Below are 25,640 nucleotides of genomic sequence, written 5' to 3' on the forward strand. Positions count from 1 at the left end.
AGAGGGAGGATTAGGGCTTGGAAATGTGCTTAAAAAGAATTCAGCTTTGTTAGGGAAGTGGTTGTGGAGGTAGCCTATGGAGTGTGATAGCTTGTGGCATGAAGTGATGAAGAGTATTCATGGATGCTCAAAGAGTGGATGGGATGCTGGTGCTTGAGGGCTAACCTAGCAACACCATGGAAAGCAATTCACAAAATTCTTCCACAGTTCCTCATTTGTATCAGGTATGATGCTTGTTCTGGTCATTCTATTTAGTTTTGGGAGGACATTTGGGCTGGAGATCTTCCCCTAAAAGACCTTTTTCCGTCATTGTACTCTATTTTTTCGTATAAAAAAGAGGTGATTTCAAAATTCCTTCAATTTTAAATTTGTCGTCTTTGTCTTGGGATTTTGGTTTCCGTAGAGGGTTATGAGAGGATGAAGTTGATTGTTTGTCTGCTCTTCTTGGTCTCCTCGATAAGGTTTGGTTGGATCCTTTGAAGCCTGATAAGAGGATTTGGGCCATTCACCCTAATGGGTCTTTTTCTTGTGGTTCCTTTTTTAATTTCTTGTGCCAAACCTCCTCTCAACAAACTTTCCCTTCCGAAGAAGTCTGGTGTAGGCCGGTTCCCCCTAAGGTTATGGCTTTGTGTTGGGAAGTGTGGCATGGTAAAGTAAGCACGGTGGATAACCTACAAAAGAGAAGACCCTTCCTATGTATTTCTCCAAACTGGTGCACTCTTTGCAGATCTCATGGTGAGGACTGTTATCACTTATTTTTATCTTGTAGTGTCACTGCAGAGCTCTGGGCTTGGCTTCTATCATTGTATGGGTGTAGATGGGATATGCCAACAGAAGTAAGTACAATCTTTAACCCTTCTATGTTCTATTGGCCCCATAAAAGAGAATGGAAAATGTGGAGGTGTGCACGAGCAGCCTTGTTATGGACAGTTTGGGAAGAAAGGAATGCCAGGATCTTCCAGGAAAAGGGGAGGAGCAGTCAGGCCTTGAAGGACTGCATTTTGTATAGGGCAATACATTGGTTAAAGACTCTGGATTTGTTTGATCATTTCTCCTTTACTGACTATTGGAGGGATTGGTTATCAGTAGCAAGCTGTTCCTCCTCCAAGATAAAGGTTGGGTCCCCCCTCCTCACGATTCTTTGAAGCTGAATTTTGATGGAAGTAGCCAGGGCAACTCGGGTCCCTCTGGATTGGGAGGTGTATTGAGGAATGACTGGAGAGGCTGTCTTACTATATTCTAGCCCTTTAGGTGTTGGGAACTCTATTTGGGCAGAGCTGTTATTTGCAATACAAGGAATAATTTTTGCAAAAGAAATGGGTGTGGAGCAGCTTCTGGTTGAAGGGGACTCTAAGACAGTGGTGAATTGGTTAAATAATCCGGAGGATGTCACGTGGGACTACAAGAATGAGATAAAGAAATTCAAATGGCTGACAAGGAATATGTCTGTAACAGTACAGTGGGTTGGGAGATCAGCTAATGCATTTGCTGATGCCTTGGCAAAAGAGGGACAAACAAGGAAACATTGTTCTGGGCGCAATTGTAATTTGTGTCTTTTTAACAGTCGTGCACTTTTTGATGTAGTTTTGTGTTTTCTGTATGGAGAGGCAGCACCTTGTGCCTCTCTAAGGGGATTTTCATGTAATGTAACTGATCTTTGAATTAATGGAATATGACTCTTTACTTATCAAAAAAAAAGTTTGAACCAAGGAGGTTATGTTAATTTTTTATCATAGAAGTTAGGTTCCTTTTTCTAGTGTTCCCACTCATCCATCTCAACATTTACCTAATGGTATCCCCAAAAGGTGATAAATGAGGGGAAATAGAGTAAGATGGTTTGGTCACATGCAAAGAATACCATCTACAGGACCAGTATGAAGAAACGATCTATTGCAAGTTGAAGGGTCTAGAATAGCTAGGGGTAGGCCAAAAAGGACATGGATTGAAGAAGTGAGACACAATTTGAGGACCAATGATTTAACAATGGAGGTTGAGATCACTATGACATGAGATAGTGGGTCCTACTCAAATGGTGTTTGTAGAAAGGACACAAATTCTGTATAGTGTGATGATAGCAAGTGAATGTGTGGATGCAAGATTCAGAAGTAAATGAGATGGGCTAATTTCAAGGTTCATATTGAGAAGGCTTATGATCATGGGGAGTGGGGATTCTTGGAGGAAGTTTAGAAAGAATGGGTTTTGAGAAAAGGAAGGGTTGTGTGTTTGCTTGTGTCTCTATCAATGTTCAGAGAACCAGACCAAACATAAAACAAGGGAGAGGTTCACAGGTCAGAAGTTCAACTGTGGTCAAACCGGAGGTCGAACCGTGATGAGATGGCATATACATATATATTTTGCAAGTCATATAATATTATGTATAATATATTTACAAATACTACTACGCTTGTATGTGGTGGGTAGGTAGCTAGTTTTTTAAGTTTTTAAAATAAATGACTAGGGTTCAAGTCTCTTGTTTTGAAGCAGCTACAGTAATCCGAACCAGTGAAGAAGGAAGAAGAAGATGAGGAAGAAGACAAGAGAAAGAGAGAACAGGAGGGTTTAGTCGAAACTGATTAGTCACCCATTCAGTCGACCCCCTTATGTTTAATAGGTTCTAATTACACTTACAAAGACTAAACTGCCCACACTTAAGTGTGGGGCAGAGTGCTCTAATAAAACAGCCACATAAGCAAAGTACTTAGCTGACATGAGATTACTAAACTACCCCTATTCGGCTCACTCTAACACTCCCCCTCAAGCTGGAGAATATATGTCATATAATCCCAGCTTGTTACATAGATGGTTCACTTTCCCTGAGTTTAGAGCTTTTGTAAACAAATCTGCCCATTGATCATTCGAGCCCACATGTTCTGTGTTTATCTCTCCAGCAAGGACCTTCTCCCTCACAAAGTGGCAATCAACCTCTATGTGCTTTGTTCTCTCATAAAATACAGGATTGGATGAGATATGGAGTACAGCTTGGTTGTCACAATACAGTCTCGTAGGTTTATCCATGTGAAACCCAATTTCTTGTAGAAGATTCCTCAACCACACTAACTCACAGGTAGTATGTGCCATGGCCCTATACTCAGCTTCAGCACTACTTCTAGCCACATCCGTCTGCTTTTTACTCTTCCACGTCACAAGATTTCCTCCAAGAAATGTGCAATAGCCCGTAGTAGATCTTCTATCATTCACGGAGCCTGCCCAGTCTGCATCTGTATACCCCACTACTTCAAGTTTTCCTCCTGGTTTATACAATAGTCCACGGCCTGGGGCTCCTTTCAGATACCTCACAATTCTAAGAATTGCATCCCAGTGAGGTATACGAGGGACCTGCATGAATTGGCTCACCACACTGACTGCAAAGGATATGTCGGGTCTCGTGATAGTCAGATAGTTCAGCTTCCCCACTAGTCGTCTATACCTTCCAGGATCTTCAAATACTTCTCCTGTATCACTGCTCAACTTAACATTTGGTTCCATAAGGGTCTCAGCCGGTTTTGCACCTAACAATCCTGTTTCTTCCAATAGATCAAGAACATATTTTCTTTGGCACAGATTTACACCTTGTTTTGACCTGGAAACCTCTATTCCCAAGAAATATTTCAATGTTCCAAGATCTTTTGTTTGGAAATGATTTTGCAGAAATACCTTTAATTTTCCAATCCCCAATTTATCACTGCCAGTAATGACAATATCATCCACATAGACCACTAATAGAATCTTCCCAGCTTCTGAGTCATAGCTGAACACTAAGTGATCTACCTGGCACTGCTTCATTCCAAAACTCTTCACCACTTCACTGAACTTCCCAAACCAAGCACGCGGCGATTGTTTCAGCCCATAAATTGCCTTCTTCAATCTGCATACCTTACCATCCTCCCCCTGAGCAACAAACCCAGGTGGTTGCTCCATATATACCTCCTCCACAAGATCACCATGGAGAAAGGCATTCTTTATATCAAGCTGAAACAGAGGCCAATCATACATAACTGCCAAGGAAATTAGTACACGAACAGAACCAATCTTAGCCACCGGAGAGAATGTCTCCATGTAGTCCACTCCATACAACTGTGAGTAACCTTAAGCAACAAGTCTGGCCTTCAGACGCTCCACACTACCATCTGGCAAGTATTTCACAGTATACACTCATTTACATCCCACAGCATGCTTACCAGGTGAGAGAGTAGTAAGTTCCCACGTTTGAGTATGTTGAAGAGCAGAAAGTTCCTCCTCCATTGCCCGCCGCCAATCAGGTGAACTGAGAGCTTCTTGAACATTGTTAGGTATGGAAATAGAGGATAAAAGGGAAACAAACTGGCGATGTGATGTAGAAAGACGAGATAATGAAACAAAATTGGAAATGGGATGGAGGGTAGAACTGCGTTTACCTTTCCGTAAGGCAATGGGTAGGTCAAGGTCTGAAGGTTCAACAATAGGAGCCATGAGAGGATCCGCAGATGAGGTAGAAGCTGGAGGAGGGGCCGGTGTCGTTCGACGTGTATACACTTGCCGGATTGGTGGACGTTGGGTGGTGGTCTGCACGGGATGAGGTGATGAGTCTACTCCAACAACAACATCTGGAACTGGATCACTGACAGGGAGAGGAAGAGGAAGTGCGGGTGGAGATGAAGGCGCTTCAGGACTTGAGAAGAAGGGGACTGACTCAAAAAAGGTGACATCAGGGCAGACATAGCACTTCCGAGTAATGGGATTATAACACTTGTACCTTTTTGAGTCCGTGAGTAGCCAAGGAAGACACATTTAATTGAGCGTGCATCTAGCTTGTCTATTCCAGGGCTCAGATTGTGGACAAAGCACACACAACCAAAGACACGAGGAATTAATGGGAATGGAGATAAAGTGGGAAACAAGATAGAGAAGGGGGACCGACCATGAAGGATGAAGGAGGGCATCTGATTAATGAGAAAACATGCAGTGAGTACAGCATCACTCCAAAAACGTTTAGGAACATTCATGTGGTGAAGAATAGACCGAGCAGTTTCAAGAAGCTGACGGTTCTTCCGTTCAGCTACCCCATTTTGTTGAGGGGTGTATGCACATGATGTCTGATGAATAATGCCATGCTGTTCTAAATACTGTTGAAATGAAGTAAGAAAGTATTCACGACCATTATCTGAACGGAGAATTTTGATTGGAACACCAAATTGTGTGCGTATTTCAGCATGAAATTTTTGAAAAATGGAAAACAATTCACTTCTTTCTTTCATTAAGTAAATCCATGTCATTCTTGAACAATCATCAATAAAGGAAACAAAATACTTGTACCCATTATAAGACTCTATTTTGATTGGACCCCAAACATCTGAATGAACCAAAGAAAAATGACTCAATATACGACTCTCAACTCTTGGACTGAAGGACACACGACGATGTTTCCCAAACTGACATGACTCACATTGCAAAACTGACAAATGACTCAATGACGGGACCAAAATCTTGAGAGCCTTGATAGATGGATGTCCCAGTCGGCAATGCCATTGTAGAGGAGTAAGTGAAGTCTGAAGAGCAATTGAAGATCCACCACCGTCAAGATAATACAGTCCACCAGCTTCATGCCCCCCACCAATCTTCTTCCCCGTCTTGAGATCCTGAAAAACACAAGTGGAAGGAAAGAAGGTAACAGGACAGTTAAGAGCTTTGGTTATTTTACTAACAGACATAAGATTGAATGGAAACTTAGGGACATATAAAACAGATGATAAGGGCACAGAAGCCATGTCAACATTACCAACACCACATATGGGAGATGAGGACCCATTGGCAAGTGTAACAGTTTGTGATGTGGGGGTTTCAGAAAGAGAAGAGAACACACCTGGAGTCCCGGTCATATGATCTGAGGCTCCAGAGTCAATAATCCAGGGAGAGGTTTTAGATGACATGCAAGCAATACCTAATTGGGCAAGTGTGGCAGTGGTATGATGTGAAGTAGTTTGAAGGAACCGTTCATACTCATCACGCGGTACGCTCACCATTTCCCTCCCAGAGGTAGATGTAGATGTGAGAGGAGTTCGGTCTGCCGGTTTACTGTCACTGATATCAACCTCACCTGCTACAACATGATTAGCCCATTTAGAGGGAGGGCCATGTAGATCATAATAGAAATTCACTGTGTCCCTCTCTACCACAATGAGTACATTTCCTTGTAGAGTTATTCTTCCCTCTGCCACGGCCTCCCCCTGAGTCACGACCACCCCAACTAATCATGGAACTGCCACGGCCCCCTCGGGGAGCATGACCTCCCCCTCTTGTACTATGTCCAACCCCTCGAGCTGTCACAAGTGCTGATCTATCAAACTGTGTGGAGTTCTCTCTCTGTCCCAAAGAAATTCTACGAAGCCTTGAGAATACTTCCTCAAGTGTAGGAAGAGTAGAGCCCCCCAATATTTGGGCTCTAACTGGTTCATATTCCGACTTCAGCCCCACTAAAAATCTTGTAACATCTAGTTGCTCCCTTTGCTGTTGCTGAACTTTAATATCTGGAGTAAGGGGGTGATAGACATTGAGTTCATTCCTTATATTCTTCATGCTGGCATAGTACTCTTCTAGAGTTTTGGTTCCTTGTTGTAAATCAAAATACTCCTGATAAAGCTGATACACTCTTGTTGTGTTATCTTGTCCAGAATATAGGTTCTTAGCATACTCCCATATATCCTTAGCCGTATCAAGGAACATGAAGTTGGCACTAATTTTGGTTTCCATACTATTCCACAGCCAAGTCATGATTTGAGCATCTTCTTGCTCCCAATCATCAAACCCTGGAGAGTCCTCCGATGGCTTTTCATCTCTTACATGCTTTACTTTCTTCTTTGCCTTGAGAAATACTTCCACTGATTTAGCCCATGGAACATAGTTCACCTCATTAACTAACCAGAAACGAAGAAGAGGGTGTCACGAACACAACTGAGATGCTTTGCAAGCGGAAGCAGGTCAGAAACCTCGCTCTGATACCATGTTTTGGAGCAGCTACAGTAATCCGAACCAGTGAAGAAGGAAGAAGAAGATGAGGAAGAAGTCAAGAGAAAGAGAGAACATGAGGGTTTAGTCGAAACTGATTAGTCACCCATTCAGTCGACCCCCTTATGTTTATTAGGTTCTAATTACACTTACAAAGACTAAACTGCCCACACTTAAGTGTGGGGCAGAGTGCTTTAATAAAACAGCCACATAAGCAAAGTACTTAACTGACATGAGATTACTAAACTACCCCTATTCGGCTCACTCTAACATCTCTTAACTCACATTTTCTTTAAAATACGTGTGTATAAAGAAATATATACATTAAAGAGACAAATAAATGCAAATAGAGATGGATTAATGGTAACAAGACAATACACATAAGTAAGAGGTCTTGGGTTCAAGTCTTGTCATTACCATTTTGAAGTATCTATTCATGTTGTGACTCGAGTATTTTCATAAAACCAGGATCAGTTCACCAAATTTCCAGTTAAACCGGCTGGTCAGCCAATTTTGGCTGGATTTTTATGAATTGCAGTTTTCAAGGCATGACTGAACAGGAAAGGGGCTTGGGTCATTGTTCAATCGGTCCAACCAGCTCATCTGGTCCAGTTTCCTAAACTATGGTCTCTATAGTTCCTTATTTGTGTTGGTAAATGGTGTATCCACAGGATTTTTCCAAGTTTTGAGGCGTTTAAGGCAAGATGACCCCCTCTCTCCACTACTATTTGTGTTAGTTGCAGAGTTGTTGAGCAAACTTGTTAATAAGGAAGCAGAAATGGGAATGATAGAAGGCTTCATAGTCAGCAGGTAAGGAGTCTCCATCACTCGTCTCTAGTTTGCAGATGACACTAATTCTTTTTGGATGCTTCAGTGGTTCAAGTGTTGAGGTTGAGCCGTTGAGAGCCATTCTCAAATATTTTGATGTTTTGGCTGGTCAAAAAATCAACTTAAATAAGAGTGTGATGATTGGAGTTGGAAATGTTTCTTAGGCATTATTAGAAGTGTGCAACATCCTTTGGTCAGAAAACTTACTAAAGACTGATGGCTTATTTGACCCTTAACTTCAACTCAAATACAAGTCTTCAAGTTGCAAGAAATACCAAAGGCTTCATCCCCTTCATATGAAAGTTCAAAAGAAGAGTTTGTGTCCCATTTATTTCAAATATATAAAAAATCAATTTATTTGAATTTGTCTTCACTTCTTCTTGTGTTTAGATCTATACATGACATTTATGTCAATAGGTGTATGTGTGGAAAGGAGTAATGAGTTTGTTAGGAACCTGCCTAACTCAGGTCTCTTCGAGGGGCCAACCTCCTGAATTCTTGGAAGAAGAGAGAGGAAAAAGAGAGAGAGAGAGTTTAATGCTGAAAGAATCAATGTCCTATTCCTTTTCTGCCCTACTACTTATAGTTTTACAATCTTGTTAGTCTTTCTGTTACAGTTGTTACAAGTGGATGGTTAGTTGTGCTGACGTGGCCTCCTCTTGTAAAACTGATTAACTGCCTTCTGTTGGTCTGTTCCAGCAGTCTTGACAATCCCCCCTTCCTTTAGAGCGACCTTGCCCTCAAGGTCTAATGTAGGAAAATTTGATTGCAGATCTAAGTAGGATTCCCAGGTTGCATCCTCTTCCGGAAGGTTAGACCAAACAACTAATGCCTCTGGTATGACTCTGCCTCCCCTGCGCACCCATCTGAAATCAATGATGCGGGCTGGCTCAGTCTGCACTTATCCTTCTGAAAATATGGGAAGGGTTGCACTTGTAATGACTCCTGAGTTCGGCCCCATCTTCAGTAAGGAGATATGGAATACAGGGTGCAGTTTGGATGTTGCCGGAAGGTCCAATTTGTAGGCCACTGATCCTATTCTCTCCAGGATTTTAAATGGGCCAAAATAGCGTGGGCTGAGTTTGTTCCACTGTCGGTTTGCAACTGAAATCTGCCTGAAAGGTTGTAATTTGAGAAACACCCAATCACCTACTTCATATTGGACATTCTTGTGGTGTTTATCATAGGTGTGCTTCATCCATTGCTGTGCCTGTAAGAGATGATGTCTCAGTTCCCTTAGCACCTCACCCCGTTGCGTTAGCTGTTCTTCAACGGCCGCTACTGTGGTGGTTCCTTTTTCATAAGTAGAGGGGGAGGGTCCCGACCATATAAAGCTCTGAAGGGTGTCATCCCCGCGGCGCTATGGAAAGTGGTGTTGTACCACCATTCGGCCCAGTGGATCCACTTCATCCATTGTCTTGGTCGATCTACCGCGAAGCATCTTAGATATGTTTCGAGACTCTTGTTAACCGCCTCTGTCTGTCCCTGTCTGATACAATTGAGCTGGGGAGCCCATGTAGGCACACAATTTCCCGGAGGAATAATTCAGCAACTGTGGCTGCTGTAAATGGGTGTGATAGAGGTAGGAAATGACTGTATTTTGTCAGTCTATCTACTACCACAAGGATAGCTGTTTTGCCAGCAGAAACGGGCAATCCCGTGATGAAATCCATTGATATATCATCCCAGACTTGGGTTGGTATTGGGAGTGGTTGCAAGAGGCCTGCTGGTGTTGCAGTGGCTGACTTGTTTTGTTGGCATACTGCACACCCGGCTATGAAGTTTTGGATAGATGTACGCATGCCTTTCCAATGAAATTGCGTGGCGATGCGCTTTTGTGTTCGTAGGATGCTGGAGTGGCCACCCGTGGGTGAGGCATGGAATAATTCCAGGAGCTTCCTGAGATGAGAAAAGGCTGCTGGGATCTCCAGGTGTCCTTTGAAGAAGAGTAGATCATTCTTAATTGTGTACCCGGGGTGCAGTGAGGGATTTGCCAATACTTGGGCCTTCAACTGCTGTAACTCCTTATGGGATTGGGCTTCTTTTCGCAGTAGATCCAGGAGTGGAGAAGTTGGGGAAGATACTAGTAACTGAAATGACTGTGCGTGCCGTGACGGTTAGCAGCCCCTGCTTTGTATTCAATTCTGTAGTCGTACCCCAGTAGCTTGGATATCTAGTGTTGCTGTTCCGGGGATAGAACTGATTGATCCAATAAGAACTTCAGACTTTGATGGTCGGTCCAAATTGTGAACCGTCTACCGATCAAGTAGGATCGCCAACGTTGGACTGCTAAGACTATTGCTATTAATTCTCACTCATAAACTGATTTGGCCCACTTTTGTGATGTTAAGGCCTTGCTGAAAAAGGCTAGTGGTCGCCCCTCTTGCATGAGAACAGCCCCAACGCCTTGACCGGAGGCATCACACTCAATGATGAAATCTTTTGTGAAATCGGGCAGTGCTAATGTTGGAGGACTCGCAACTGCCTGTTTCAATTGCTCAAAAGCTTGTTGGGCCTGGTTTGACCAGTTAAAAGCGTCTTGTTTCAGAAATTGAGTCAATGGGGTAGCTATTAGGCCGTAGTTTTTGATGAAGCGGCGGTAGTACCCGGACAGTCCCAAGAAGGCCCTCAATTCTTTCACACATTTGGGTTGCGGCCAGCCTAGTATACTGGAGATTTTATCTGGGTCAGCTGCTACAATCCCCTTTTCTACAACATGTCCCAAGTAGTGAACTTGGTTTTGTCCAAAGGAGCACTTGGACTCTTTAGCGAACAGCTGGTGGGCCTCAAGTGTTGCAAGGGTGACTTGTAGATGGTTCAGATGTTCCTCCCAATTGGGGCTGTAGACCAATATGTCATCAAAGAAAACAAGGATGAACTTACGTAAATATGGTCGGAATATGTCATTCATCAATGCTTGAAATGTGGCTGGAGCATTGGTCAACCCAAATGGCATGACCCGGAACTCATAGTGGCCATCGTGTGTCTTGAAAGCTGTTTTGTGAACATCCTCCCTATGTACCCTTATTTGATGATACCCAGCTCGTAAATCCAGTTTTGAGAATATGGTGGCTTGACTGAGTTCATCAAGCAGCTCATCAATGACTGGTATCGGGAATCGGTCTTTAATGGTGATGCTGTTAAGGGCTCTGTAATCAATACTGAAGAAAACTGAAGAGAAGAGAGTTGAGGGTTCGGCAATGAGGGTCTAAGAAGAGGATTTCAAACTCTACCTCTCTCAGCCCCCTAACACTGTTTTATTAGAAATATTTGAATAATTACAAGGAGGCCCTTAGTTGGGCAAGAATTTACACAGAACTTAATATTGACAAGATGGACCCAGAATAAGGCCCATTACAGAAAAGAAACATAAATAACAAGAAAGAATAAGCAACCTATGGGCCATTCAGCCCATCTTCTCTACAAATACAAAACCGCCATGTCCCATCCTTTTTCTTGACTAATAGTACCGGTGAAGAGAATGGGCTGTGACTGGGCTGTACTATCCCTTTCTTAAGCATATCTTGAACTTGCTTCTCGATTTCAGATTTCTGAAAGTAAGGGTATCAGTAGGGTCTTACATTGGTTGGGGTTGATCCTGACATGAGGGGGATGCGGTGGTCATGCTCCTAGCGTGGTGGCAGTCCTTGGGGTTCTTTGAACACGTTGCCATAGTGCTGAAGGAGTTGTTGTAGGCGGCTTCGGAAGTCTCTAGGCCCATCTGGGCTACTGTTAGCTAAGGATGGCCTGGTCCAATTTGAGTCCATGTGCATGAATATGGGCTGATCTAGATCTCCTCTTTGCTTTGTCAGTGTTGCAAGACTGATGGGCCTTGGGCCCTTGCATGTTTGCCCTTGTAGATGGACTGTAGAGTTTCCTGATGTGAAGTCCATGGTGAGACGGGCCCAGTCACAGACCACGGGTCCTAGCTGTCTTAACCATTGAATGCCTAGCACCACGTCCGCTCCACTGAGATGGAGAGGATATAGGTCCACCGCAAACTGATGACCCTGAATCTTTAGTGGTAGGCCCATGCAAATGCTATTGCAAGATAGGCTGTTACCGTTGGCCACATGAACCGTAAAGGCCGTTGTTGGTTGAACCGGAAATCCCATTTTATCCACCAAGACTTGAGTTATGAAGTTAAGGGAGCTGCCGCTATCTATGAGGATTGACACTTGGTGTCCTAGGATCAGCCCTGCAACTCTCATTGTCTGAGGGGACGCAAGTCCCGTAAGGGCTTGTAAGGATATTTCAGGCGTGCCATTAGATTGTATTTCCCACCCTGGGTTAGATTCTCCGCAACCGGTGATGTCGTCTTCCTCTTCGGCATCTGTTTGGAGGAGAAATGCTTGTTGTTTCTTGCAGCGATGGCCCGACCCAAATTTCTCTTTGCAGTTGTAACAGAGACCTCTGTCTCTACGGGCTTGCATCTCTGCCCAGGTCAGCCGTTTGAAAGGAACCAATGGGCTTAGGCCCAGTACTCCTTCCTCCTTGTCTGGTGTTGTCGTCCTTTCTTGCTCCCTTCTTGCTCCTGGACCCCATGGTCACAGAACCTTTCTTGCTCGACTGAACTTGTCCTCATACAATCTGACTAGTGCTGTCGCATTGATGACCGAAGTGGGCTGCATCGCTTTCACTTCCAATCGCAGTTCTTCTTTTAGGCCGCTGGCGAAGCTTCCCACCAACACCTTCTCCGTCCACCCTTGGACTCTCACGGCCAGCCTTTCGAACTCAATCTGGTATTCCTTTATTGATCCCACATGCCGCAACTTTGCCAAATTTTCATCAAGATCTTCGAACCCAGATGATCCAAAACGGACAGTCATGTCGTCCGTGAAGTCTGCCCAGGTTTGACGAGGGTGCCCCCTTTGGTACCATTGAAACCAGAGGATAGCTTCCCCTTCAAGATGTGCAGAAGCCAGAGCTACCCTATCTTGCCCCGGTGTTTCATGGTAATCGAAATACCTTTCAGCTCTGAGAATCCAGGGAGTTGGGTTGCCGCCTGAGAAGATGGGGAAGTCGATTTTGGCTGTTCTTGTTGCCGCCCCTGTTCTGCGGCTGTTTTCATTGCTGCGCTCTTCTTGGCTTCCTCTGTCAATGTTCGTTGCCCCCTGCTCCAGTCAAAGGTGGAGAGCAGTGAAGCCTTCCTTCATTTCTTTGAGATCTGAAGACATTCGATGGATCTCTACCTCCATCTGATCCACTCAGGTGTTTACTGACGTGTTTCTTGTGTTGGTCATGCTGGCTCTGATACCAAATTGTTAGGAACCTGCCTAACTCAGGGCTCTTCGAGGGGTGGACCTCCTGAATTCTTGGAAGAAGAGAGAGGAAGAGAGAGAGAGAGAGAGAGAGAGGGAGAGTTTAATGCTGAAAGAATCAATGTCCTATTCCTTTTCTGCCCTACTACTTATAGTTTTACAATCTTGATTGTCTTTCAGTTACAGTTTCTGTTACAGTTGTTACAAGTGGATGGTTAGTTGTGCTGATGTGGCCTCCTCTTGTAAAACTGATTAACTGCCTTCTGTTGGTCTGTTCCAGCAGTCCTGAAAGAGTTTTCAGTCAACTTTCTAAAATTATGTTTCATTTAAGGTTAGGGGTGGTACAATAAGTTTTGGGAGGATGGTTGGGCAGGTATTGGTAGGTTCTGTGAGTTGCGTCCAAGGCTATACAATTTAAATATGAAGGATGTGTTTATTGTGGATTGCTATGAAGTAATACAAGGAAGAGTGGTGTGGTGTACAAAATTCAGACGAGCCCTTCCAGATTGGGAAGTTGAGGATGTGTAAGACTGTTATCAAAATTGCAGTCAGTGGAGTTGCAAGTTGAAAGAAAGGATGTAAGGTGCCAAAGGAAAGAAGGAATATGTCTTCTCGATAAAATCATTTTATAGTGTTAGCAAAGAACCAAATGAAGAAATCAGAGTTTAGTGGAATCCCATGCCTCCTAGATGGAGGTTTTTACATGGCTAGTTGCTCTAAATAGCATTCTTACTCAGTATCATATCAAAAACTATGGAATTCAGATGGCAAGGAACTAAGGGACCCTTTAAGTAAGCACGTGACTGGGAGGAGGGATGCGCTGATAGACGAGATTAAGCGTCTATCTTCTTCTACCCCAAATCCCTCCTTTCGTTCGAACAGTTCAGGCGCAAAATCTCAAGACTCTCAGTCTCGAGGCTCTCTACAGTGGATCCCATCCAACCTGGCGAACCGTCTCTCACCAAATAGGCGCAACCCGAGATACCTGAAGCCTAGTGATTTGAACAGAACAGGGTTTGAAGATTGGTTGAGTGAACAAAACAGCAATGATGATTCTGATAGAGACGAAACGTTAAGTTTGGGAAGTCTGTCTCCGAAAAGCAACAATGATTTACTTGAAATAGAAAGTTTGCATACAGAGATGTTGTTTTTAGAGGAAGAGACTGAAGAGGCAGGTGGCGGGAAGACTAGAAATGGTGAAGAAAATGATTTTAAAGCTGTGAAAACTCCTCTTCCTTTCGTCGAGGGAGTTGACTCTGAGTCTCATGAATTACAGGATGTTGGTGGAGAGGGACAAGAATCGGCCGTGAGGATGGATGTGGGTATTCCAGTATCGGAAACACAGAGAAAGGTTTTCCAAGTGGGTAGGTCGTCAGGAAGTGATTCTTTCACTATGTCTACTTCATAACCTTGTCCAAAAAGGGGAAAGGCCTTAAAACCATTTGTCGCCTATTAGCAATTCAATTCCAGTGATTCTAGTCCTACCCCCGTCCTACCAGGTATGGGTGTCAATTCTTTTTTAGGTATTGACTTGTTTGCTATGCCTGTAACAGATATTCCAGCTTCCCATCCAGGAGGTTCTGATGCAAGAGAGAGGGTGATAGTGGAAGGAGGAGAGAGGGTGTTGGAAGGAAGTAGTAAGGGGGAGGCGGACAGAATTTGAGAGTTGATCTGTACTATGATGGAGGAACTAAAAAAAAAGGAAGGATTCTTAGAAAGATATTGTAGCCAAAATAAGTGTGAGCAAGGTAAAATTCTTCCTCAGACATTAGCTGAAAAGGATGGAGAAAAGAAAAAGGATGATTGTTGTATTAGGAAGGGGGGGGGGGGGGGGGAAGGAACAAAGAAGAAAAAAAGATCTGAAGTGGAAAGGCTAATTTCAGACATTGAGGGGGATTTAGAATTCAGTGGTAGAGGGGATAGGAGGAAAGGCCTAAAATGAGGAGATTATGGCCTTTTCATGGGTTTTTTGCTATTTTGTCTCGATGAAAATTATTAGCTGGAATGTAAGAGGGTTAGGGAGTGCAAGAAAGAGAAGGGTGACCAAAGACCTATTCCGAAGGGAAAAACCCGATATTGTGCTGTTACAAGAATCCAAAATGATGGAGTTAGATGGGAGATGGGTGAGGAGTTTTTGGAGGTCCAGAGATTTAGGTTGGAGCTCGTCTCCTTCTTGGGGAGCCTCGGGAGGGATCGTAACACTGTGGAGGGAGGATGTGGTAGAAGTAGTGGAAGAATTGATAGGCGGATTCTCAGTTTCCATTAAGTGTAAGAATGTAGAGAATGGGTGTGTATGGGTCTTAACCAATGTTTATGGCCCTAATTCCTATAGAGAGAGGAATGAGATGTGGGAGGAACAATATGCAATCAAGGGGCTATGGGATGGCCCTTGGTGCCTGGGCGGGGATTTTAATGTCATTAGATTCTCTGATGAAACCAGTAATCCCCAACAGGTAATTACAACAAGCATGAGGAAATGAATGGTTTTATTGAAGAATGTGAACTGAAGGAAATACCTCTACTGCAATCCAGTTACACTTGGTCCAACCTTCAGGAAACCCCTTTGTGTTCGAAGTTGGACAAGTTCTTATTTAACCTTGCCTGGGAAAATAATTTGGAAAACTTGGTTGCTAGAGCGTTACCTAGGGTCACCTCCGATCACTGTCCTATCCAGATAGGTACTGAGTTTTTTCCTATAGGACCCAAACCTTTTAGATTCGAAAATATGTGGCTTACCCATCCAGATTTTGTGAAAAAAGTGAAGGAATGGTGGGGTGAGGAGGAGAGGGGGGTAAGATGGAAGGGGATCAAGTTTCATAAGAAATTAAAAAGGTTGAGAGACAAAATAAAAGAGTGGAATAGAGATCATTTTGGTAGAATTGAGGAGCAAAAATTGTGCCTAATCTCTCGAATAGAGAACTTGGATGTAAAGGAATCTCAAAATGGGTTGACCGAGGAGGACAAAGTGTTAAGGCGACAATTGAAAAAGGATTTGGAAGAGGTGTTACTGAGGGAATAAATCAGTTGGAGACAAAAATCTAGACACAAGTGGATTACGGAAGGCAATGGGAACACTAGATTCTTCCATGATTTGGCAAATGGGAGACGAAGAAAGAATCTTGTGACCAAGCTAGAGATAGGAGAGGAGGTGATTACCAACCAGGATGACATAGCCAGAAAATTTGTGGACCACTTCAAATCGATTTATAGAAGACCTTTGAGTGAGAGAGCAGTCGTGGAAGGGGTGGATTGGCCAAGAATTGATGACGGAGTGGCAAGATGGCTGGAAAGGGATTTCGAGGAAGAAGAGATTAAGAAAGCTGTCTTTCTAATGGATAGATCCAAAGCTCCAGGTCCAGATGGCTTTACAATGGGTTTTTATCAAGACTGTTGGGAGGTGTTGAAAGAGGATTTAGTTGAAGTCTTTAAGGAATTTGCAGACAATCACACTATAAGCCCTGGAATTAATGCCACCTTTTTGGCCTTGATACCTAAGAAGAATGATGCCAACCACCCAAAAGATTATAGGCCTATTAGTCTGGTGACAAGCATCTATAAAATTCTGGCTAAAGTGCTCTCGTTGAGGATCAAAACAGCCCTCCCTTCTATCATTAGTGAAACCCAGGGCTTTCATTCAAGGGCAACAAATAACAGATCAGATCTTAATTGCGAATGAGTGTGTGGAGGAAATGAAAAGGTCTAGTAAGAGAGGTTTCATTTGTAAATTGGATCTTGAAAAGGCCTATGATTTGGTGGACTAGAAGTTTCTATTAGAGGTTATGCAAAACTGTGGATTTGGGGACAAGTGGTGTAGTTGGATTTTTGGGTGTATCAGTACTTGTCACTACTCTATTCTGCTAAATGGTATGGTGAGGGACTTTTTTCCAGCTTGTAGGGGTGTCAGACATGGGGATCCACTATCACCCTTCCTTTTTACCTTAGTAGCTTATGTGATTAGTAGGATCATTACTAAGGCTGACAGTGAAGATGCCATTAGGGGTTGGAGAATAGGGAGACACCAAGTCCCCATCACCCACCTTCAGTTTGCAGATGACCTAATGATTTTTTGTGAAGGAGGTTTTAGCGAAAAGGTAGCAAACCTAAAGGAGCTAATCAAAGGATTTGAAAGTATTTCTAATTTGAGTATAAATTTGGAAAAGAGCTGCATAGCGGGTATAAATTTGGAGGTAGGGGAGGTCGACGCTATTGCGGAGTGTCTTGAGTGTTCCACCTCTGCTTGGCCTATGTCATATCTAGGGCTTCCTTTAGGGGCAAATCCTAGGGAGAGTAGATTTTGGACCCCAGTGATAGAAAAGTTTGAGAAGAGATTAGCCTCATGGAAGAGGAATTATATCTCTTTAGGAGGGAGAATTACCCTAATAAGAGCTACCTTGGCTAACTTACCTACCTATTTTTTGTTTGCTTTTAAAATACCAGTTAGGGAAGCTAGGAAACTGGAGAAGTTGATGAGAAATTTCTTATGGAAGCCGGGACAAGAAAAAAATGATCACTTGGTTAATTGGGAAATTGTGTGCAGAAGTAAAGAAGAGGGGGATTTGGGACTTGGGAGGGTAACTAGAAAAAATCAAGCTCTGTTAGAGAAATGGTTGTGGCGATGGCCATTGGAAAGAGAGAAATTGTGGCATGAGGTGGTGGGAAGCATTCATGGGAGGTCAGAGAATGGATGGGATGCTGGTGTATCAAGGCAAGCTAACCTAGCAACACCTTGGAAGGCTATTCACAACACCCTTCCTCAATTCCTCAATTTTATCAGGTATGAAGTTTGTTCTGGCAACTCTGTCCTTTTTTGGGAGGATATTTGGGTAGGAGACACCTTTAAAGGATTTGTTCCCTTCGCTATTTTCTGTTTCTTTGTACAAAAAAGAGGTGGTCTCAAAATTTGTCTCACCTTTTGGAACACCCTTAGATCCTACTTGGGATTTTGGGTTTCCCAGAGGACTTAGGGATGATGAAATTGATTCTCATTTTGTTTTGCTGGGTTGTCTTAATCAGGTTTGTTTGGATCCCTCCAAGCCCGATAAGAGGGTTTGGACTCCTAGACCCAATGGAACCTTCACTTGTGCTTCTTTCTTCAAGTCCTTCTCTCAACCTTCTACTCACCAACCCTTTCTATTAAAAGAAATTTGGTGCAGGCCAATTCCCCCAAAAATTATGGCGTTTTGTTGGGAAGTATTCCATGGAAAAGTAAACACTCTAGATAACCTACAAAAGAGAAGACCTTTCCTTTGTATTTCTCCTAATTGGTGTATCCTCTGTAGAGCTCACGGTGAGGATTGTTACCACCTATTAATATCTTGTCCCTTTTCTACAGACCTTTGGGCTTGGATACTTTCATTGTTTGGGGGTAGTTGGAGTCTACCAGCAAAAGTTCACATGCTCTTCAACCATTCTACCTTTTATTGGCCTACAACAATAGGGAGAATTATGTGGAGATGTGATCGTGCTGCCTTGATTTGGACTCTTTGAGAAGAAAGGAATATTAGAATTTTTCAAGAAAAGGAAAGGAGCAGTCAGGATTTGAAAGACTGTGTGTTAAATAGGGCAATACCTTGGCTGAAGACCTTGGAAATCTTTCATCAATTCTCCTTTAATGACCTTTGGAGAAATTGGTCAGCAGTAGTGAGGTGTTCATCTCTAAAGGACAAATCAATTACAAGCTGGTCTCCTCCATCCGAAGGCTCACTAAAGTTGAACTTTGATAGAAGTAGCATGGGTAATCCAGGATTATAATGGGGGGTGCTTTGAGAAATGAGAAGGGAGAGATTTTGTTGCTCTACTAAGGTCCCTTGGGAATTGATGTTCTACTCTCAATTATGTTTGTTGTGGTTGGTGATCTCTTATCACCCCACATAGTTGGGACAATGCTTCATTGCATTAAGTTGAGTTGAGGTTATTCAATAATTTTGTTGCTTTCTGAAGATCTGGTGTACTATAGTTGTCATTTAATCATTTTATAATTTAATTTGTAGTTTGATAATTTACAATTAGCATGGAATTACTTCACATTATGCATAAATTACAGATATAGGTTATATAGTATAGATATAATTATTTGTTTATTGTTGCCTAAACATCAATTCCCTTGCCAGGATGATGCCCAAATATGGATATTGACAAAGAAATAGGAAATAGGGATATGTCTCTCCATTTACTAAAACCAAGAAATGGCAATTCCAACATTTGAGTACCTTATTTACTATCATCCTAGCATCCCAAAAAGATGAAATCAAGACTAACATGCTATTTTTTTCTAAGAAATGATAATTCCAACATTTAAGCTTTATTTATATCAACCAACAATATATCTATTCAATAATACAATAAACATTCTTGCAAAGGGGGGAAAAGACGGCATTCCACATACTTCAGGGTAATAATTGCTGTCAATCTTTTGAATCTCCATAAAAATATCCCTAGCTGGCTTTGTGAAGCTGTTCATACCCTACAGTAGGAAGATGACTTTGTTTAATAATTTGCAAGTTAATTATGCAATAATCTAAAAGTAATGAAGGTTATATTGTATTTCGTAGCTCTTGTTCATATACAGTTGTAAGTATAAAGACTAGCTTTTGAAAAAACTGAAATTTCTCAAATAAATGTTAATGCAGCAAGAAATAGTTGAGATTTGTTTTTTAAGAAATGGCTGAGATGTGTATCATGCTGTTGCAGTAAAGACTAAAGAGTCAAATATAGGTTACAGCACTAAAAATTGGCTAAACTTGCATCACTGATTATTGAAAACTTAGCAAGAAACAAGATTTGAATGCACACCTTAACAATCAAGATGTAAATAGATGACACACTTATAATATCCACTTTTAGGACTATATAAAAGGGCCATAAACCCATGTCAGTCCCAGCTATCTGTGTCTTGGGAGGAGCGGACTGGATATGGACCCAATCCAGCTATCTACCATTAGACTTGAACCAAGATTCTCACACACATACCCTGAGATTTTACTGTTATCTCCAAATAAACAGAAATTACCAGAAAGCTCCTACATAAATGTGATAACCTAAATAGAAGCTTTTATATCCCAATAAATGTGTAGGAAAATTCTTAGATATGTATCATACCAATGCAGTGAAAAATTGAAAGTAATATTTCTATTAAGTATCTCGGTCCAGTTATCACTTGGGATGTCACACAAACCGAATGGGAGAGTCTATAGGGCAACTATATGACTAGCTGTGCTACATGAAAGAGTATCTTGGGCAATAAAAATGATGAAATCTGTACTATATGCCACAGAAGGGCATTTTTGTCTTTTCCTCCTTTTTTATTTTGTCTTGTTCACCCTAACATATAAATAGCAATGCTGGGCGCCGCCAGTAGGGATTCTTTTTGGCTCTCATGTCATTCTTCTTCTTCTCCTCTTCCTCTTCTTCTTCTTCTTCTTCTTGCTGAACACATGGCATCAGAGCAGGTCAGTGCTCTGTAAAATCTCCTCAACTGCATCGGCTGAGTGTTCTATGATTTCTGGACTGAGAACAAGGGAAGCACACTGATGTTCTGGACCTGAGAACTGTTCGACTGCATCTCCTTCGTCTGTTCCGGGCTTAAACTCAACTGAAGCGATTCCAGGAGTTGTTGATGATTGGCTGGACCTTCCTAAGAGGTCGGCTGTTCTTTTCTTCTCTGTTGTTCCCTACTGTGTTACTGGAAAACCCAGAATTCTCTCGGACTGATCAGGGACACTTTGTAAACTTTTTTTTTTTGGTTCTTGGTGCTGATACCAAGAACAGGTTAAGGTTCTTTTGCCTTGACCGAATGATATAAGGTGGGTTTAATCCCTTTGTGGGTCAGATGATCCAGAAAACCCTTTTTTCCTTGTGAAGAAATCTGTAGGTCATGAGTGACCTGGTTCGGCTGTCTGGTACAGCAGCTGTTTACTGATGTTTGTGGCTAATATTAGCCTTGGAGGATATGTTACACCTGTGAGAGTGTTCAGGTGACCAGTATCGCAGCAGAAGTTGGTTCTTTGATTGTTATTTACTCAGAGTGAGGGCTGTGTCTTCTCTTGTGGTGTGTATAGACTGAAACCATGAATGCTGAAGAATCTGCAACTTCGGGAACCACCATGAATCACAGTGGAATGAGTAGTGGTCATGACTCCATGAATTTCCTAATGACTATCACCCCGTTGGATGGTAGGAATTACCTGGCTTGGTCTAAGGAGATGCGGCTGTATATCACAGCCAGGGGTAAGGCAGGATATATTAATGAAAAAATAAAGGAACCTAGGGCTGGTACTGCAGAATACGATAAGTGGGACCAAGAAAATTGCGTGGTTATGTCCTGGATTTTGACATCCATGCTACCATCTGTCAAACAGACTTTTATGTGGGCCGAGACAGCAAAAGAAATATGGGACCAAGCACAAGCAACTTACTCAGAGCGGAAGCATTATGCTAGAATTTACCAGCTACAAGCGGAATCTTCGACATGTAAGCAGGGAGAAAGGAACCTATCGACATATTATTCTGCCCTCACTTCAGTTTGGAAAGAACTTGACTATTACCAGAACATTGAGTGGGAAAGCGAAAAGGATGCTAAAGCATATAAAAAGTTAGTTTCACAACAAAGGGTGTTTGCTTTCTTTCTAGGTTTGAATCCCGTGTATGAACCTATTTGTGTTCAGATTTTGGGCAGCAAGGATCTTCCGTCTATCCAAGAGGTTTATGCACTTGCTCAATCTGAAGATAGTAGGAAGTCTACCATGAATCCTCCTGAGGGGGAGACCATTGCCCTTGCTGTAAGGGGTAACACTGGGGCACCGAGAAAAGGGGAAAATCATAAAAAGACAGATGATAAAGACAAAATGTGGTGTACTCATGGTCAAAAACCTAGGCACACTCGTGAAACCTGTTGGGAATTGAATGGGAAACCAAAATGGGCACAGGAATTGGGTAAGAAATCAACACAAGAGCCAATCAAGAAGCCATACCAGAAGAAGTTTACTTCGGCTCACTTATCATCTCATGAACATCAGAATACTTATCAAGGCTGCCCCCCTTGTTCTAACCCAAAGGAAGATATTATCAATTCCTTCCGTGACCACCTAGAGCAATATGGTAGGGCTCTCCGCAATGTTGATTCTGGACCCACACCTTCTACTTCTTTTGCCTCCTCCTCAGGTAATTCTACCTCAGCTTTCCATGTGTCTACTGATTCCGGTGCATCCAACCACATGACTAGTAAGTCAACATTGTTTCAAACATATTCTCTTCTCTCTGGCAGAGATAAAGTGAGGCTAGCAGATGGATCCTTCTCCTCCATTGCTGGTCATGGATCTATATCTTTGCCTTTTGGCCTCTCCTTATCTAATGTCCTACATGTTCCAAAATTACCTATTAATTTGTTATCCATTAGTAGTATTACTCATGCTTTGAATTGCTTAATAACCATTCTTCCACATTCTTGTGCTTTTCAGGATTTGGCTACCAGGAAGACGATTGGTAGAGGGAACATGGTGGATGGTCTCTACATGCTGGAGAACAAAGTTGGTCTTACAGTTTCAGAGTCTTTGAGCTCATCGAATAAGAGTCAGATTATTTTGTGGCACCACCGTTTGGGCCATGTTTCTTTTGAGTCTTTGAAGTTTTTGTTTCCAGAGTTGTTTAAGTTTTTGTCTATTAGTGATTTTCAGTGTCAAGTGTGCCAACTGAGTAAACATTGTAGAACCTCATTCCCTTTACGTAATAAAAGATCAGAATTTCCTTTTCAAATTGTGTATTCAGATGTGTGGGGACCTGTTAATATTCCAACTGAGAATGGTTATAAGTATTTTATTTCCTTTGTTGATGACTTCTCTTGCTATACTTGGATTTATCCTATGCATTCACAGGAGGAAGTTCCTAAAATTGTGAAAGACCTTCAGCATATGGTTTACACCCAATTTTAATCTGAAATCCGAATCTTCCAATTAGATAATGCCAAGAAATATTTCCATGGAGACCTTACAGATTTCTTTGCCTCCTGTGGCTCTCAACATAGGAGCTCTTGTACAAGAACCCCACAACAAAATGGGGTTGCAGAAAGGAAAGATCGACATCTCCTTGAAGTTTCTCAAGGATTAATGTTACAGATGAATGTTCCTAAAAGATTTTGGGTGGATGTTTTTCTAACTGCTGCCTATGTCATCAATAGAACACCGTCTCGGGTATTGGAATATAGGTCCCCTCATCAACTCCTTTGTTTCCTATCCCTATGCGGGTCTTTGGATGTAAGTGTTTTGTTTATGATCTCTCTCCTACTCATGGTAAGCTTGATCCCAAAGCTATTGTGTGTATTTTTCTTGGTTATCCCCTTGCTCATAAAGGCTATCGTTGTTTTGACCCTGTGTCTCTATGGATGCCTCTTTCTTTGAAGATGTTCCCTACTTCCCTGTTTCTCCTCAGGGGGAGAGTAGAGTTGAGGAGAAACAAAGTTAGACTCAAGTTTTGTTGCCCTCTATTCCTAATCCTCCTCCATTTCGTGTCTTTCGGAGATTGCACTACAAAAATCAAGGCCAACAGAGTTCAATTGCCACCAGAGCCACCGGAAACCATGCCACCAACACCATCAGAATCCCAGGGGCTGGATCCTTCACCCCACCCAGATACTATTGTTCTAGATGATGTTCTTGAACCTATTGATATTGACACTTCAAGTTGTGATCTGAACCTCCCTATTGCAAAAGGGAAGGGTGTCTAATCATGCACCACACACCACCCTATGAGAATGTCTCATCTTCCTTTCGTGCTTTTCTATCTTCCATTGATAGTATTCCCCTTCCCAAGAGTGTTGCGGAGGGCTTACTTGTTCTTGAGTGGACAGATGCAATGAAAGAAGAGATCAATGCTCTCCACAAGAATGGCGTGTGGGAACTGGTAGATCTTCCTAAGGGAAAGGAACCTGTAGGGTGCAAATGGATCTTCTCTATAAAACATAAGGCAGATGGGTCTGTGGAAAGGTACAAGGCTCAGCTAATTGCAAAAGGTTTCATACAAGTGCATGGGGTTGATTATGCTGAGACTTTTGCTCTGGTTGCAAAAATGAACTCTATCCGGGTTCTCCTATCTTTAGCTGCAAATCTTGAATGGGAGCTTCACCAACTTGACATAAAGAATGCCTTCCTGAATGGTGATTTGGAAGAGGAAGTGTATATGACTCAACACCCTGGTTTCTGTGCTAAGGGAAGTGAACATAAAGTCTGCAAATTGAAGAAATCCTTGTATGGTCTAAAGTAATCTCCAAGAGCTTGGTTTAGCAGGTTTCATCAAGAAGTTCAACAGATGGGTTTTAAGCAGTGCCAATCTGATCACACACTTTTCGTAAAGAGGGAACAAGGAAAACAACAGCCTTGATTGTCTGTGTAGATGATATTGTCATCACTGGAGACTTGGTCTCAGAGATTCAGAGGTTAAAAAAATTTCTTGCTACACAATTTGAGGTAAAGGACTTGAGGCACTTGTGTTACTTCCTTGGTATTGAGGTTGCTCGCTCTCAACAAGGCATCTTCATTTCCCAAAGGAAGTACACCCTAGATCTCCTAAAGGATACATGGAAGTTAGGAGCTAAACCAGCTGACACTCCTATAGATGTAAATCACAAACTTGGGGATTGCAGTGGTGAATTCTTGAAAGATCCAAGGCAGTACCCAAGACTTGTAGGCAAGCTTCTCTACCTATCCATGACCAGACCTGACATAGCGTATGTTGTGGGTGTCCTCAGTCAGTTCATGCATGCACCCAAGGAGGCACACCTAGAGGCAGCATACAGAGTTCTTAGGTACTTGAAGAAATTTCCAGGGGTAGGTTTACTCTTTAAGAAACATGGGCACATGAAAGTAGAGGTGTATACAGGTGCAGATTGGGCCGGCTCAGTGGATGACAAAAAATCCACCAGCGGATATTGTATCTTTGTTGGTGGAAACCTTGTGACTTGGAAAAGCAAAAAACATAGTGTGGTGGCCAGGTCAAGTGCAGAGGCAGAATACAGGGCTATGTCACATGGAGTTGTAGAGTTATTGTGGATCAAGAACCTATTGAGTGAATTAGGATTTCCTTTTGATGATCCTATGTCACTCTATTATGATAACAAAGCTGCCGTCAACATTGCAGCCAACCCAGTTCTTCATGATAGAACCAAGCATATTGAAGTGGACAAATATTTCATCAGAGAGAAAATTGAGAAGGGGCAAGTGTGCACTCCCTACATTAGGTTTGATGAACAACTTGCAGATGTTCTACTAAAGGATTATGCTCACTACGAAATTATGATATTTGTAACAAGTTGGGGATGATTGACATCTACACCCCAACTTGAGGGGGAGTGATGAAATCTGTACTATATGCCGCAGAAGGGCATTTTTGTCTTTTCCTACTTTTTTTTGTCTTGTTCGCCATAACATATAAATTGCAATGTTGGGCGCCGCCAACAGGGGTTCTTTTTGGCTTTCACGTCATTCTTCTCCTCCTCTTCCTCTTCTTCCTCTTTTTCTTGCTGAAAACAAAAAACAAGCACAAGATACTTAATAATAATGAAACCTCTAGAGCTTGCTTCAA

The 25,640-nt window shown here is 42.4% G+C and overlaps 1 protein-coding gene across 11 annotated transcripts in view; it reads right to left on the reverse strand.

Moving 5' to 3' along the window:
- The window catches only part of LOC104602333 (Sec14p-like phosphatidylinositol transfer family protein), a 53,397-nt gene that overhangs the window by 13,901 nt on the left and 13,856 nt on the right, over nucleotides 1-25,640 (reverse strand). For all 11 annotated transcript variants that reach the window (XR_016080881.1, XM_019198606.2, XM_088895793.1 and 8 more), the window contains one exon: nucleotides 19,456-19,533. Coding sequence is in view for 10 of the 11 variants with exons in the window: in XM_019198606.2 (XP_019054151.1) it covers nucleotides 19,456-19,533 (78 nt within the window). In the remaining variant the exon portion in view is untranslated. The remainder of the gene's footprint in view (nucleotides 1-19,455; nucleotides 19,534-25,640) is intronic.

This window comes from Nelumbo nucifera, chromosome 1 (genome assembly GCF_055504915.1).
Source record: "Nelumbo nucifera cultivar China Antique chromosome 1, China Antique-T2T, whole genome shotgun sequence".
NCBI classification, from domain to species: Eukaryota; Viridiplantae; Streptophyta; class Magnoliopsida; order Proteales; family Nelumbonaceae; genus Nelumbo; species Nelumbo nucifera.